Source organism: Hylobates moloch, unplaced genomic scaffold (genome assembly GCF_009828535.3).
Source record: "Hylobates moloch isolate HMO894 unplaced genomic scaffold, HMol_V3 SCAFFOLD_2, whole genome shotgun sequence".
Classification (NCBI taxonomy): Eukaryota; Metazoa; Chordata; class Mammalia; order Primates; family Hylobatidae; genus Hylobates; species Hylobates moloch.
In genome coordinates, this window is record NW_026652277.1 from 26,643,291 (window position 1) to 26,659,069 (window position 15,779).

The 15,779-nt window shown below is 38.9% G+C and overlaps 1 protein-coding gene across 2 annotated transcripts in view; it reads left to right on the top strand.

Moving 5' to 3' along the window:
* Positions 1-15,779, top strand: part of TBCK (TBC1 domain containing kinase) — a 271,930-nt gene that overhangs the window by 210,581 nt on the left and 45,570 nt on the right. Inside the window, exon 25 of one of the 2 annotated variants that reach the window (XM_032172492.2) lies at positions 6,485-6,644. In XM_032172492.2, the coding sequence (XP_032028383.1) occupies positions 6,485-6,644 (160 nt within the window). The remainder of the gene's footprint in view (positions 1-6,484; positions 6,645-15,779) is intronic. The other variant, XM_058432416.1, reaches the window with a different exon arrangement.

Below are 15,779 nucleotides of genomic sequence, written 5' to 3' on the forward strand. Positions count from 1 at the left end.
ATATTAAAGCCAAAGGCTCAGAGAGGCAAAACAGCAGTTTTTGTTGAAATCACATTTTTTTGTTTGCTTTTAGAAGATAGAAACATGAAATGTTAATCTAGGTAAAAATCAAGTCAGATATATTTGTTCTTCAGTATATTTTGAGAATTTCAAAGCAAACAAAACTTGCATTTTATAAGGAGGCAATAGAAAATGTTTTCATGTAGTGACATGAATTTCAGAAGTGATGTTAATAGTTTCCATGGTAATACAGAAGCAAACTCTTGTTTTCTTTAATAGTTATAAATATTTAGGGTTTCAGTTTTCTTGGAGTTCATATTAAGAGAGGTCTTAGTCATGTAATTGTGGATCCAACTTATTTTATCTGTAAACAGCAATACTTTAAAGCATTGTTACTCATTTGCTTGAAATCAAGGCTGAGTTTTTGCTCAAGGCTGAGCTTTACTTGTAAAACTCTTACCTTTTGATTTAAAAAAAAAAAATGTTGGCAGCTAAAACTATACCAAAGACAACCTCAGGGTTAAATTTGTTTTTTGAAAAACACATAAACCGAGTTGTATTCATTATTTCATTATGGCACATTCATCCTTAGTGAACACTAGCATTACTCTTGTCTCTTTGTCTTTAATTGATTTATAAAAACTTCTTCAAAGCAATTTAAAGATACTCATGAGCAAAGCAGGATAGATACTGATGAGAAGGTTTAGTAAGGTTTTTTTCATCTCATTTGGGCTTACGTTCAATCTATCTAAATTAAAATTTCCATCCAATTATATTCCCATATTTTAATGGGCTTTGTATAATGTGGGAGTATATGATAGCAACTGCTGAGGAATGTCTTCATGTCTGGATTGTTAGTTATGAAAGGTATATTAGCTGTTAAAGAGCTCCTATTTGCTATGAGAACCATCCATGACTCGAGTTCCTAGAGTGCCATACAGTCTCATTCAATCAGCCAACCAGTCCTGTTTGAGGACCTGCTTTGCCAGGCAATGGGGATATAGAGTTTAATTATAGCACCCCTGCCCACCGGAAGCTCACAGTCTTATAACTAAAATAGATATATGAAATAGATAATTGCAGCATAATATGAAATGGTCTATGTCTGAAGCATACCCAAATGTCATGGAAATATAGGATGGGCACCTAAACCAAGTGATGTCTGACATGAGTCGTAAAAAACAAGTAGAAGTTAGTAACCTAACAAAGAAAAGAGAGAAGGCATTGAAAAACCACATTGTTTGAGGCTCAGAGAAGGTGAGATGGACACATTTAGGAAGTTACAAGAACTGTGGATGAGCATGTCTGGAATATATGAGAATTAGTAATGAAACTAGAGTAGGTAAAAGTAGCTTCATTGAAAATGCCTCATAACATGCTAAGAAATTTGGGTTTTATTCCAAAGGCAGTAAGAAACTTAAAAAATTCTAAACAGGTAGGTGCCATGCTCAGATTTTTATTTCAGAAAAATTAATGCATTGTAGAGGATGGATGAGGGCAGAGATAATCTTGCAGGCAAAATTAGGATTGAATTATCCAGAAATTTGATGTGTATAATCATTCATTCATATCCTGTCATAAAGAGTGAGGTCCCTAGCTTTTCCCTAAATAAACCAGTTTTAGTGAGCCTATGCTGAAGAAAATCAAGAGAAATTACTTTTGTTGCTGTTTCTTTCCGTTTTCTCCAATTGTGTGCTGACAAAGGGAAATTCTATATCGTTGACACTTGCAAGCATTGTTAGATACTGGTGCCACTGGTTGGGGTGGCCAGAAGGCACCTTAGCATATTTGCTGCTGATACTAGTTACTCCAGGTTTGGCAAAATTCTGAAATTCATTTACTCACCAAATATGTAAGCGATGTTCTAAGCATTCTATTAATCATTGCCAAGAGATTCAAAGATGAAATAAATATAATACACATTGTTCCTATCAGTTGTTTAGATAGAAGTCATTTTCATTAGAAAATTTTATATAAAATCAAATTGCTGTTATGAGAGATGTACAGATACTGTGGGAAGGGAAACTTTCATGGATGAAACATTTGAAGGATGGATGTTTGAATGCGCAAAAATAAGGAGAAAAAGGTATTTAGGCAGAGAAAACTACAGGAGATAGAAAACATATTGGTAACAGTGCATGATTTAGTTTGGTTGGAATTAAAGTAGTTAGGTTCTATTCATGAGGACTGAACTGAGAAATACGGGCTTTGTCCTATAGGCAGTCATGGAAAGTTTCTCAGAAAGGATACAATAATCAGAACATTTTGCTTTTAAATTTTTTCTCTGTCAATATTGTAAATCAAGTGTATTTCCAAGAGAAAAGACAAAAGTTGGAGAAAACAGTTACTACAGTAGTTTAAGCTCAAGACAAATCAATATCTGAAACAGGCAACGGGTAATGGGAATAAAAATGTGAGTACAAGATGTATTAGAGCAGTAGAATATTGGATGTTGCTATTGATAAGATGTTGGAAATGAGATTTTTGACTGGTTGATTTGGGGGATGGTGATGCCATTCAGAGTATCAATAGATTTAGCAAAGAAAATCATGATATCTAAACATCATTTTTATATCAGTTAATGCTATTTAGTTATGGTATATATGAGAGAACTATGGGTTTAATTTCATATTTCCTTTTCGCTGTTGATATACTAAAGGTAAAACTTTCAGTTTGGGCTGAAAGGTCTATAACACTAATTATAATTAGTTAACCCAGCAGACAAACAGCCAAAAAACAAAGGTAGGTAGATCTTCTTGAGTGGTTTGGTGAAATATTGGTGTGTGTTGTCTTTAAAGATACGATGTCACTAAGTGTGGCATCCAACAAAAATGCTGTGCTCTTTTAGGATGTAAAAAAACATGAACTGGTTTCTGTGTTGAATTTTAAACAATATTTTAAAGGAATTTTCAAATCTTTTTGTAAATTGAAGAGTCTTTCTGAACATACTTGGTTAACTACCATGTAATTTTCCTATACACTGTACCTATATTCTTATACCTGATTTTTTTCTGTTTGATTGAAGTACAGCATATCTACTTACAGCATTGTTTTGTAGACTAAATTATGAATACAGGAAAGTTTTAATATCTTAGAAACCTAGAAGATAATAATATACATCATCCTTACCTGTTAATGCTATTCTGATAATCAAACTTATTTATCAGAAGTTTACAGTAATTTTTTTAATCTGTTTGTGCATTGGGCTATCAAATTCTGTTTAATGCAAAATTTTGATTTTGTTCTAAGCACACATTCAAATGCTTTTGGTAATATCTGCCAAATAGAATATTGAGCTGAATGGATAATTTGCAGGGAGGGATACAACTTACTCCAAGACAGGGTAAGATATATAGTGTAAGGTCACCATATGCCAAAGAAAATTCATATGTTTACTGGAATATATCCTGTAGTGCATTCAGGGTAGTAAACAACCATATTCAAACACATGGTGAAGTGACTGCTACAATAACTGGATGCTTTTATGCTTTCACAACTATTATTATTCCAGTCTAGAGATTTCATTGTAATTACTGCTGACTTCTGTAATGATGTTTTTTATCTTTTAACTCTTTCAAGTATGTCATCAAAAATTCTAATTTCCTATGAACACTGGAAGTTAAAAATTAGTGTTTATGGATACCATTGCCACTTTTGCCAAAACCTAACCAAAAATTGTAATGTCATTGTTGGGATTACAGTATCATGATATATATGTGATTGGGGCTAATCACCCCATAAATACTTTGCCTACTATTTCCTTAATAGTAGTTTCCTCTGAACTGGGTTCTTTGAAGCTGTAGCTTTTTAAATTCTTAGTTTATAAAATAGCATAGTGTCTGACTATTGAGTATTACACTCATTATAGAACCTCTTTAAGTGTGGTTATTGTTTACCCCATATCTCTGTTTATGTAATGAGAAAGGCCTTTTTAAAATGTAAAACATTAGTATAGAAGATTCAGATTTTTATCTATATTATACAGAAAGCAGTAAAGTGACAGTCATACTTCTAAAATATGTAGCATTGCATGTTCATCTCTAACCCTACCTTTGTGTGAAGGTCCTGTGTAACTTGTTTTCCACTGTAATACAGTGAAATAAAACCAAAGTTCTTAGAGCATGGAAAAATGTGCTTATCTCAACATATTCTCTATCATTTCTCTTTCCTTGCCAGATTTTACTCATGACTGATGACAGTCAACTATGGTCATTCAGAGTCACCATATGTCAAAAATTTTCTTCTATTTCCCTCTATTTATTCTTTCTAATAAAAAATATACAGAAATCTGTTGTTTGCTCAGTTTCCAAATACCTCATATTTTATTCTGATTTTGAAGGACTCAACAAGTGAAAAAAGTATTCACCTACCTAGATTTACAATATAATCTGACCACCTCTCAAATGTCTAGAGGTTGCCTAAAGCAGTTTTATTTCATCTAATGCTGACTGTGTCACATGGGAAATTGTATTGTAGGCAATGTAAATACTTTCCAAGGAAAAAAGAAAAGATTTCTAAATAACCAAAGTTGTCTTCATTATTCACCTTATATAAACAACAGGCTATTCATTGTAAATATACTTATTTATAACTAAGCCAATATCATTCTCCTCTGTTTTTTTGCCAGTAATGCATTCTCCTCTGCTGTTTGCCAGTAATGATAGAGGATTTAGAGGTTTGACCACCATGTCTACAGACATTCATGCTTACCCAATCATTTTTGTGCGAGAAGTTTCATGACAAGAGTGTTCTTGGATGAGTGTTCTTAGATATTATCCAGGACTTCTTGGTTGAAGTAGATTAAGAATAAGGAAAATGTGGTTTAAAACTCTGTTTCTTTTGTGCCTTATTTTCCAAAGTGTAGCCTAAAAAAGGTTTGGAATCATTTTGTATTTTGAAAAACTTTCTCTTTCAAAAAAGACTCTGTTGCCATCATATTTTGTGAAGCATTTTAATATTTAATCTAGATTTTTTAAACAAATAATAAATCACAAGGATAATAGGATAATAACTTTATGACATACTTCTAGTAACTGAAAGGAGTTTAGATTAAAATCTTCTTTAAAGGCACATAATAAATAGGTGATATGAACCTACAAAATCACCTTAATACTTATCTATGATTATAGATATAGTTACTAGGTATGGTTATTTAGATATAGATGGGTATTTTTTAACCAAATACAGTATTCACTGAATGTATCTATTAAACAGTTCTTCTTTTAGTGTCAGGGTCTTCTAATTTTCTAATACGTGGCTGAACAAATTTTATGGATGGCTGAACAAATTTTATGGAAGAGGCACTTAAAGGTGGCTTTACATGTAAAGCTTAACACAGTCTGAGCATTATCTTTTATGTCTTTTATTTCCGATTTTCAAGGGAGAGAATCTCATTGGCTCAGCCTGCATCATATATCCACCATCACCCTCCCCTCCACCATCCTGTCAGTCATGGTTGTAGCAGGGTCATCTGATACCAACACGACAGCCTAGGCTCACCCTTTCCTCAGGGTCAGTGGTTGGTGCTCTTCCAAACAAGAAAACAGCAGGTGGGCAGGCAGCCCAAAGATGTCTGCTACAGCATTTGACCAGAATAGATTTGTATTGCTTTTGCTACTCTAAACACACTAAAAGAAGAAAAGATGTTCATAGTTGAAAAGGTTGTTTGATAAATATGGAAACACTCTCTGGCAACTGATTCAGGCCTCACAGATGTAGATATAGGTGCTGAGAATATATGAGTTGTTAGGTTCTTAGTATGTGTTATAAAAAATTTTCATTTTAAAGTAGATCTTTACCTAAAATAAAAGTACTTTCAGTTTTTTAAAAAAAGTACCATCAGAGTAATTATATTCTGAGAGAAAAGTCATTACTCTTCAGGAAAACTGCAATTGGGAATATTGAATAATTAGAAATGTTTGAGAAACTAATGCTGATGAAGTTCAAAGGTAATCTACCCATGATCATAAATTCTCTGCCCATTTTAGAAAACTTCAACTAAACAATGCCCACTGGAATGTTAATGTTAATTCTCTCTCCTTTCATTTTTCAGAATTTATGTACAGTTCTTTCTCTCATTATTAATGTCATATCCTTTTCTTTAAAAAAAAATGATGAAGCAGCAGCTGACTAGAAAATTTAAATTGTAAGATATGTAGTCCATCTCCACCATCTCCACTCATTATAGAACCTCTTTAAGTGTAGTTACTGTTTACCCATATCTGTGTTTATGTAATGAGAGATGCTTTTGATGTAAGATCCTTTTATATCTTTGGCTAGTCATCTTCTTTTCTCTTTTCTACTTTATTTTCAAATTTAACTTTTTTTTTCCTCCTGAAGTTGCCTTACTTCATTTAGATAAAATACTCACATGAGCTGGAAGATGTTTAGTACTATCTTCTGGGAGTCACTTAGCTCTGTGAGTTTCCCTCAGACACTCAAGATTGCACACAAATAAATGTTTTCCTTAAACTTTCCTTCTCAGCTTTATTCGTGGTCACATTTCAGGAAGCATCAACATTCCATTCAGTGCTGCCTTCACTGCAGAAGGGGAGCTTACCCAGGGCCCTTACACTGCTATGCTCCAGAACTTCAAAGGGAAGGTCATTGTCATCGTGGGGCATGTGGCAAAGCACACAGCTGAGGTAAGTATATTCAGAAATGTCATATGTACATATGATGAGTGATTTACCTGCCTTCTATATGAAGGTTATCTAAAAGTATATTTCTTCAGGAGTTGGTCACAAATAATATGAGCTTTGAAGATTTGTCTGTGTTCTTATATGGAAGAGTTTGTCTGCCTTTAATTGAAGCATTTTCCCTCAGTGTTCAGCATCAGAATCAACAGTAACCTTAAAAAATCAAAATGATAGCCTAAGGCTGTTTTTTTCTAACTGCTTTCTGAAATTGTAAAAAAGTAGCTTGAATTCCCTCCATTGGAGAAAAACAGTAGTGCTCCAGTGTAGGCTCTGAGAGCTGGTCATGATGAGATTTGTTAGATTTAGAAATTGTGTTTACTAGAGATGCAAAGCTTTTTGATGATAGAGAATTCAGGAAGAATGTCAACTGTCAGACATGAGAAGTACATGAAACAATAAAATGGCTTCCCTTTTCCATGTCTATGTTCTAAGCAAATTGAAAAATAAAGAGTAGCATATGAAGGCCAAAAATATCTTTATTTTTTAATAAAAGACAAGTTGAAGACTGTAGCTTAGTATGAGAGCCAAATGGGCTTACTTAAAAACAAGCAGCCAGAGAAGGTATCTAGATATAGGCAACGTTGAACGAGTACAGGATCTTTCTCTAAAAGGGAAGAATCTGCACCTAGAAAAGTAGCAGAGGTAACTTGCTCCCTGCAGACAGCTTTTTTCTAAAAGGAAGATAAGTAGGACTGAGCCTTCCAAAATTTACCAATCAAATAAATCCTTCAACCTCCCAGGGCACAGAGAATAGAGGGACAAAAAGAAAGGCCAGGAATATGCTTAGGAAAATTCTGTCATCAGGGAAATCAGGAGTGGAGACAAAATATTTGCCTTGATTGTACACATTCCTTTGAGCACTCCTGAAATGCGGTCACTGAAAATTTCAGATTAGAACTTTAAAACTTTATTTTTTTTTACTCTTAGTAATCAGAGAAATAACCTAAAATGTCTTTTATTATAAAAACTAATAACCACACTTTGTTGAACACTTGGAAAATATAGAGAGACCAAAAACAGAAATAAAAAGTATGCATGATTTTACCACCTGGGAGGCAAAAAACACTTCTTGAATTTTTTTATTGGAAAATTGTAATTCCTCCATTCAACTCAATTCTGATATTGGCTAAAGGTAACCCTCCCATCCCCACCTGCACACACGCAATACTGATACAAACTCAGAAAAAAGGAAACATGAAAATACTTTGCTCTTTTATTCCTAGAGCGAGTGTGTATGAGGTCCATGAAAACAACATGTAAGGGTTACATTTAGAGAACTATGCCATATGATTTCATAGTAAGGAACTAGGCTATTGATTTTTCCAAATTTGATGCCTTCACTGTAATTTTTAAGTCTTTTAAGTTTTTGCTTTTCACAGAGCAAAATCAAGAAGAATAGAAATTTCCCATATACCCACTGCCCCACACGTGCACAACCTTTCCCATTATCAGCCTCCCCCATCAGAGTGGTACATTTGTTACAACTGATGAACCTTCATTGACACATCATTATCATCCCAAGTCCACAGTTTACATCAGGGCTCACTCTTGGTGTTGTATATCATTTTTAATTTGTAATAAATTTTTATTAACTTTTATTTTAGGTTCAGGGGTACATGTGCAGGTATGTGATATAGATAAACTCATGTCACAGGCATTTGTTGTACAGATTATTTTATCACCGAGGTACTAAGCCTAGTACCCAATAGTTATTTTTTCTGCTTCTCTTCCTCCTCCCACCCTCCACCCTCAAGCAGGGCCCAGTGTCTGTTTTTTCCATCTTTGTTAGAAATTTAAAACTTTAAAAGTCAGATTAGAACTTTAAGACTTTTGATCATAAACCATTTTAAGCATCCAACAATCCATGTCTCAGAAGTACAGGGCTGATAGCAGCATTAATTTTTTGTTTGTTTGTTTTTTTGAGACGAGTCTCGCCCTTTTGCCCAGGCTGGAGCACAGTGGTGCAATCTCAGCTCACTACAAGCTCCGCCTCCCAGGTTCACACCATTCTCCTGCCTCAGCCTCCCGAGTAGCTGGGACTACAGGCACCCACCACCACGCCCAGCTAATTTTTTCATGTTTTTAGTAGAGACGGTGTTTCACCGTGTTAGACAGGGTGGTCTCAGTCTCCTGACCTCGTGATCCGCCTGCCTCGGCCTCCCAAAGTGCTGGGATTACAGGCGTGAGCCTCCGCACCCAGCCAGCATTAACTTTTGACACTAAATGAAAGTCATGCTTAATGATGAAACTTAACTAACCATACTAAAGAAGTATGCAAGTGGATATTCTAAGTTATAAATCACTCACCTATCTTTTATATAACTATATCTACCATCCAACAGAGAACAATCTAAATACACCTATTTCAGAGAAAGTCAGAATAGTAACTCATATGGTTTGGCTATTTGTCCCCTCCAAATCTCATGTTGAAATGTAATCTCCAATGTTGGAGGCTGGCCTGGTGGTGAGAGGTGACAGCGTGCTGGCAGCCCTTGCAGCCCTTGCTCACTCTTGGTGCCTCCTTGGCCTCAGCACCCACTCTGGCCATGCTTGAGGAGCCCTTCAGCCCGCCACTGCACTGTGGGAGCCCCTTCCTGGGATGGCCGAGGCCAGAACCGGCTCCATCAGCCTGCGGGGTGGTGTGGAGGGAGAGGCACAGGCGGGAACCGGGACTGTGCACGTTGCTTGCGGGCCAGTTAGAGTTCCGGATGGGCTTGGGCTTGGCGGCCTCACACTCGGAGCAGCTGGCCGGCTCCAGGCAGTGAGGGGCTTAGCACCCAGGCCAGCAGCTGCGGAGGGTGCACCAGGTCCCCCAGCAGTGCCAGCCCACCAGTGCTGCGCTCGATTTCTCGCCAGGCCTTAGCTGCCTGCCCATGGGGCAGGGCTCGGGACCTGCAGCCCACCATGCCTGAGCCTCCCCCCGACCCACCGTGGGCTCCTGCATGGCCCAAGCCTCCCCAATGAGTGCTGCCCCCTGCTCCACGGCACCCAGTCCCATTGACCGCCCAAGGGCTGAGGAGTGTGGGCGCACGGCGCGGGACTGGCAGGCAGCTCCACCTGCGGCCCCAGTGTGGGATCCACTGGGTGAAGCCAGCTGGGCTCCTGAGTCTAGTGGGGACTTGGAGAACCTTTATGTCTAGCTAAGGGATTGTAAATACACCAATCAGCACTCTGTATCTAGCTCAAGGTTTTGTAAACACACCAATCAGCACCCTGTGTCTAGCTCAGGGTTTGTGGATGCACCAATCAGCACTCTGTATCTAGCTAATCTGGTGGGGACTTGGAGAATCTTTATGTCTAGCTAAGGGATTGTGAATACACCAGTTGGCACTCTGTATCTAGCTCAAGGTTTATAATTGCACCAATTAGCCCTCTGTATCTAGCTCAGGGTTTGTAAATACACCAATCAGCACTCTGTATCTAGCTAATCTAGTGGGGAGGTGGAGAACTTTTGTGTCTAGCGCAGGGATTGTAAATGCACCAATCAGCACCCTGTCAAAACGGACCAATCAGCTCTCTGTAAAACAGACCAATCGGCTCTCTGTAAAATGGACCAATCAGCAGGATGTGGTTGGGGCCAGATAAGAGAATAAAAGCAGGCTGCTCCAGCCATCAGTGGCAACCCGCTTGGGTCCCCTTCCACACTGTGGAAGTTTTGTTCTTTCACTCTTTGCAGTAAATCTTGCTACTGCTCACTCTTTGGGTCCACACTGCCTTTATGAGCTGTAACACTCACTGCGAAGGTCTGCAGCTTCACTCCTGAAGCCATCAAGACCACAAACCCACCAGGAGGAATGAACAACTCCAGACGCACCACCTTAAGAGCTATAACACTCACAGCAAAGGTCTGCAGCTTCACTCCTGAGCCAGCGAGACCACGAACCCACCAGAAGGAAGAAACTCCAAACACATCCGAACATCAGAAGGAACAAACTCCGGACACGCCGCCTTTAAGAACTGTAACACTCACCACAAGGGTCCGTGGCTTCATTCTTGAGGTCAGTTAGACCAAGAGCCCACCAATTCCAGACACAGTGGCAGGTGTTTGGTCATAGGGGCAGATCCCTCATGAATGGCTTGATGTCCTCTTCATGGTAATAAGTGAGTTCTCACTCTGTTAGTTCACATGAGAGCTGGTTGTTTAAAAGGCTGGCTCTTCCTCATTTCTCTTGGTCCTGCTCATGCCATGTGACATGCTGGCTCCCTGTTACCTTCCACCATGATTGTAAGCTTTGTGAGGTTTCATCAGAGATAGATGTCAGCACCATGCTTTCTGTAAAACTTGCAAAACTGAGAGCCAATTAACCATCTTTTTTTAATAGATTACCCAGTCTCAGGTATTTCTTTATAGCAACACAAGCAAAACTAACACAGATAATTGGTACCAGGAGTGGGGATTTGCTATTAAATACCTGAAAATGTGGAAACAGCTTTGGAACTGGGAAATAGGCAGAGGTTGAAAGAGTTTGGAAGGCTCAGAAGAAGACAGGAAGATAAGTAAAAGTTTGAAACTTCTTAGAGACTGATTAAATGGTTGTAACCAAAATGCTGATAGACATATGGACAATAAACTCCAGGCTGATTAAGTCTGAGGTGGAAATGAGGGAGTTACTGGGAACTAGAGTAAAGATTGCCCATGTTACACCCTGGCAAAGAACTTGACAGCAGTGTGTTCATGTCATAGGGATCTGAGTTTAAACTTAATTATGATGACAAGATACCTGGCAGGAAAAAAAAATGCCCAAGCAGCAAAGCATTCAAGAAGTGGTATGGCTGTTTCTAACACCCTAAGTCATATATGGAAACAAATAAAAGACTTAAAGTTATATTTAAAAGGGAAGCAGAGCATAAAAATTTGGAAAACTTGTAGCCCAGCCCTGTGGTAGAAAAAATCCAAGCAGGCTACAGAGCAACCATTTGCTAGGGAGATTAACATGACTAAAAGGGAGCCAAGTGCTAATTGCCAAGACAATGGGTAAAAGGCCTTGAAGGCATTTCAGAATTCTTAGAGATAGCCCTTCTCATCACAGGCCCAGAGGCCTAGGGAAGAAGAATGGTTTCAGGGATCAGGTCCAGGACCCCACTTCCCTGCACAGCCTCAGGACAGTGCTCCCTGCCATGACCACTCAGGCTCCAGCCACAGCTCAACTGGGCCAAGGTAAAGCTCAGGCTGTCACCCGGAAGGAGCAAGCCATAATCCTTGGCAGCTTTCATGTGATGTTCAGCCTGAAGATGCACAGAATGCAAATGTGAAGGAAGCTTGGCAACTCCCACCTGGATTCCAGAGCATGTATGGGGAAGTCTGGATACCCAGGCAGAAGCCTACTACAGGAGCAGAGCCCCCACAGAGAAACTATACTAGGGCAGTGCCAATGGGAAATGTAGAGTGGAGCCCCTGCAGAGTCCCCACCAGGGAACCGGCTAGTGGAGCTTTGGGAAGTGGAATGCCGCCCTCCAGACCTGAGACTGGTAGAGCCATTGGCAGCCTGCAACCACAGTATGGAAAAGCCATAGGTACTCAACTCCAACCTGTGAGAGCAGCCATGGGGGCTGTGCCTTGGAAAGCCACAGGGACAAACCTGTCCAAGGCCTTCATAGCCTACATCTCACACCATTCTGCCCAGGATGTAGGACATGTCAAAGGAGATTGTTTTGGAGCTTTAAGATTTAATGACTGTCCTGCTGAGTTTCAGACTTGTGTGAGCATATTGCCTCCCTTTTGGCCAATTTCTCCCTTTTCAAATGATAATGCATACCCAATATCTGTAGCACCATCGTATATATTGGCAGTAAATAACTTGTTTTTGATCTCACAGGCTCATAGGATCAATGGACTCATCTCCAGATGATACTCGAGACTTGACACTTGGGACTTGAGACTTGAGTTAATGCTGAAGCAGGTTAAGAATTTGGTGGACTATTGCAGAGGCATGGTTGTATTCTGATATGTGAGGAGGACATAAGATTTAGGGAATCAGAGGCAGAATGATGTGGTTTGGATGTTTGTCCCCTCCAAATCTCATTTCAAATGTAATCCCTAATGTTCAATGTGGAGCCTTTTAGGAGGTGTTTGGATCATGGGGGAAGATCCCTCATGAATGGTTTGGTGCCCTCCCAATGGTAATAAGTGAGTTCTTGCTCTGCTAATTCATGTGAGAGTTGTTATGAGAGTTGATGGTTTAAAGGTTCCTGGCTCCACCTCCTCTCTCTCTTGTTCCCACTCTTGCCATGTGACATGCTAGCTCCCTATTGCCTTCTGTCAGGATTGTGAGCTTCCTGAGGCCTCACCAGAAGATGTTGGCACCACACTTCCTGTAAAGCCTACAGAACCGTGAGCCAATTAAACCTCTTTTTTTAATTTCTTCTAAAAAAAAAAAAACAAAAAAAAAACAGGATACATGTACAGAACATGCAGGTTTGTTACATGGTTATATGTGTGCCATGGTGGTTTGCTGGACCTACTGACCTGTCCTCTAAGATCCCTTCCCTCACCCACCACCACCCAACAGGCCACGGGGTGTGTTGTTCCCCTCTCTGTGTCCATGTGTTCTCGATGTTCAACTCGCATTTGTGAGTGAGAACATGTGGTGTTTGGTTTTCTGCTCCTCTATTAGTTTGCTGAAGATGATGGCTTCCAGCTTCATCCATGTCCCTGCAAAGGACATGATGTCATTCCTTTTTATGGCTTCATAGTATTCCATGGTTTTCTTTATCCAGTTTTATTCCAGATTTTCTTTATCCAGTCTATCACTGATGGGCATTTAGGTTGGTTCCATGTCTTTGCTATTGTAAATAGTGCTGCAATAAATATACATGAGTATGTGTCTTTATAATAGAATGATTTCTATTCCTTGGGTATATACCCAGTAGTGGGATTGCTGGGTCCAGATGGTTTTTCTGGTTCTAGATCCTTGAGGAATCACCATACTGTCTTCTACAATGGTTGAACTAATTTACATTCCTACCAACAGTGTAAAAGTGTTCCTATTTCTCCACACCTTCACCAGCATCTATAGTTTCCTGACTTTTTAATAATCACCATTTTGACTGGTGTGAAATAGTGTATCATTGTGGTTTTGATTTGCATTTCTCTGATGACCAGTGATGTTGAGCTTTTTTTCAGGTTTGTTGGCTGTGTAAATGTCTTGTTTTGAGGAGGATCTGTTCATATGCTTTGCCTACTTTTTGATGGGATTGTTTGTTTTTTTCTTGTAAATATGTTTAAGTTCCTTGTAAATTCTGGACATTAGACCTTCGTCAGATAGGTAGATTGCAAGAATTTTCTCCCATTCTGTACTTGCCTGTTCACTCTGATGATAGTTTATTTTGCTGTGCAGGAGCTCTTCAGTTTAATTAGATCCCGTTTGTCAATTTTGGCTTTTGTTACAATTGCTTTTGGCATTTTTGTCATGAAGTCTTTGCCCATGCCTATGTGTGAATGGTATTGCCTAGGTTTTCTTCTAGGGTTTTTATGGTTTTGGGTTTTACCTTTAAGTCTTTAATCCATCTTGAGTTAATTTTTGTATAAGGCATAAGGTAGGGCTCCAGGCCAGTTCCAGTTTTCTGCATATGGCTAGCCAGTTTTCCCAGCACCATTTACTGAATAGGAGATCCTTTCTCCGCTGCTCGTTTTTGTCAGGTTTGTTGAAGATCAGATGGTTGTAGACATGTGGTATTATTTCTGAGATCTCTGTTCTGCTCCGTTGGTCTATATGTAGGTCCTGCTCCGTTGGTCTATATGTACAAGTACCATGCTGTTTTGGTCACTGTAGCCATGTAGTATAGTTTGAAGTCATCTAGCGTGATGCCTCCAAATTTGTTCTTGTTTGCTTAGGATTGTCTTGCCTATATGGGGTCTTCTTTGATTTCATATGCAATTTAAAATAGTTTTTTTCTAATTCTGTGAAGAATGTCACTGGTAGTTTGATGGGAATAGCATTGAATCTATAACTTACTTTGGGCAGAATGGCCATTTTCATGATATTGATTCTTCCTATCCATGAGGATGGAATGTTTTTCCATTTGTTGGTGTCCCATCGTATTTCCTTGAGCAGTGGTTTGTAGTTCTCCTTAAAGAGGTATTCACATCCCTTGTTAGCTGTATTCCTAGGTATTTTATTCTGTTTGTAGTGATTTTCAATGGGAGTTCATTCATGATTTAGCTTTCTGCCTGCCTATTGTTGGTATAAAGGAATGCTTGTGATTTTTGCACATTGATTTTTTTATCCTGAGACTTTACTGAAGTTGCTAATCAGTTCAAGAAGTTTTGGGGCTGAGAATATGTGGTTTTATAAATATAAAATCATGTTGTCTGCAAACAGAGACAACTTGACTTCCTCTCTTCCTATCTGAATACCCTTTATTTCTTTCTCTTGCCTGATTGCCCTGGCCAGAACTTCCAATACTGTGTTGAATAGGAGTGGTGAGAGAGGGCATCCTTGTCTTGTACCAGTTTTTAAAGGGAATGCTTCCAGCTTTTGCCCATTCAATATGAAATTGGCTGTGAGTTTGTCATAAATAGCTCTTATTATTTTGAGATATGTTCCATCAATACCGAGTTTATTGAGAGTTTTTAACATGAATGGATGCTGAATTTTGTCAAAGGCCTTTTCTGCATCTGTTGACATAATCATGTGATTTTTGTCTTTGGTTTGGTTTATGTGATGGATTACATTTATTGATTTGCATCTCTTGAGCCAGCCTTGCATCCCAGGGGTGAAGCTGACTTGATCGTGGTGGATAAGTTTTTTGATGTGCTGCTGGATTGGGTTTGCCAGTATTTTATTGAGGATTTTCTCATCGATGTTCATCAGGGATATTGACATGAGGTTTTCTTTGTTTGTTGTGTCTCTTCCCGGTTTTGGTATCAGGATGATGCTGGCTTCATAAAATGAGTTAGGGAGGAGTCCTTCCTTTTCAATTGTCTGGAATAGTTTCAGAAGGAATGGTACCAGCTCCTCTTTGTATTTCTGGTAGAATTCAGCTGTGAATGCATCTGGTCCTGGGCTTTTTTTGGTAGGTAGGCTATTAATTACTGCCTCAGTTTCAGAGCTTGTTATTGCTATATTCAGGGATTCAACT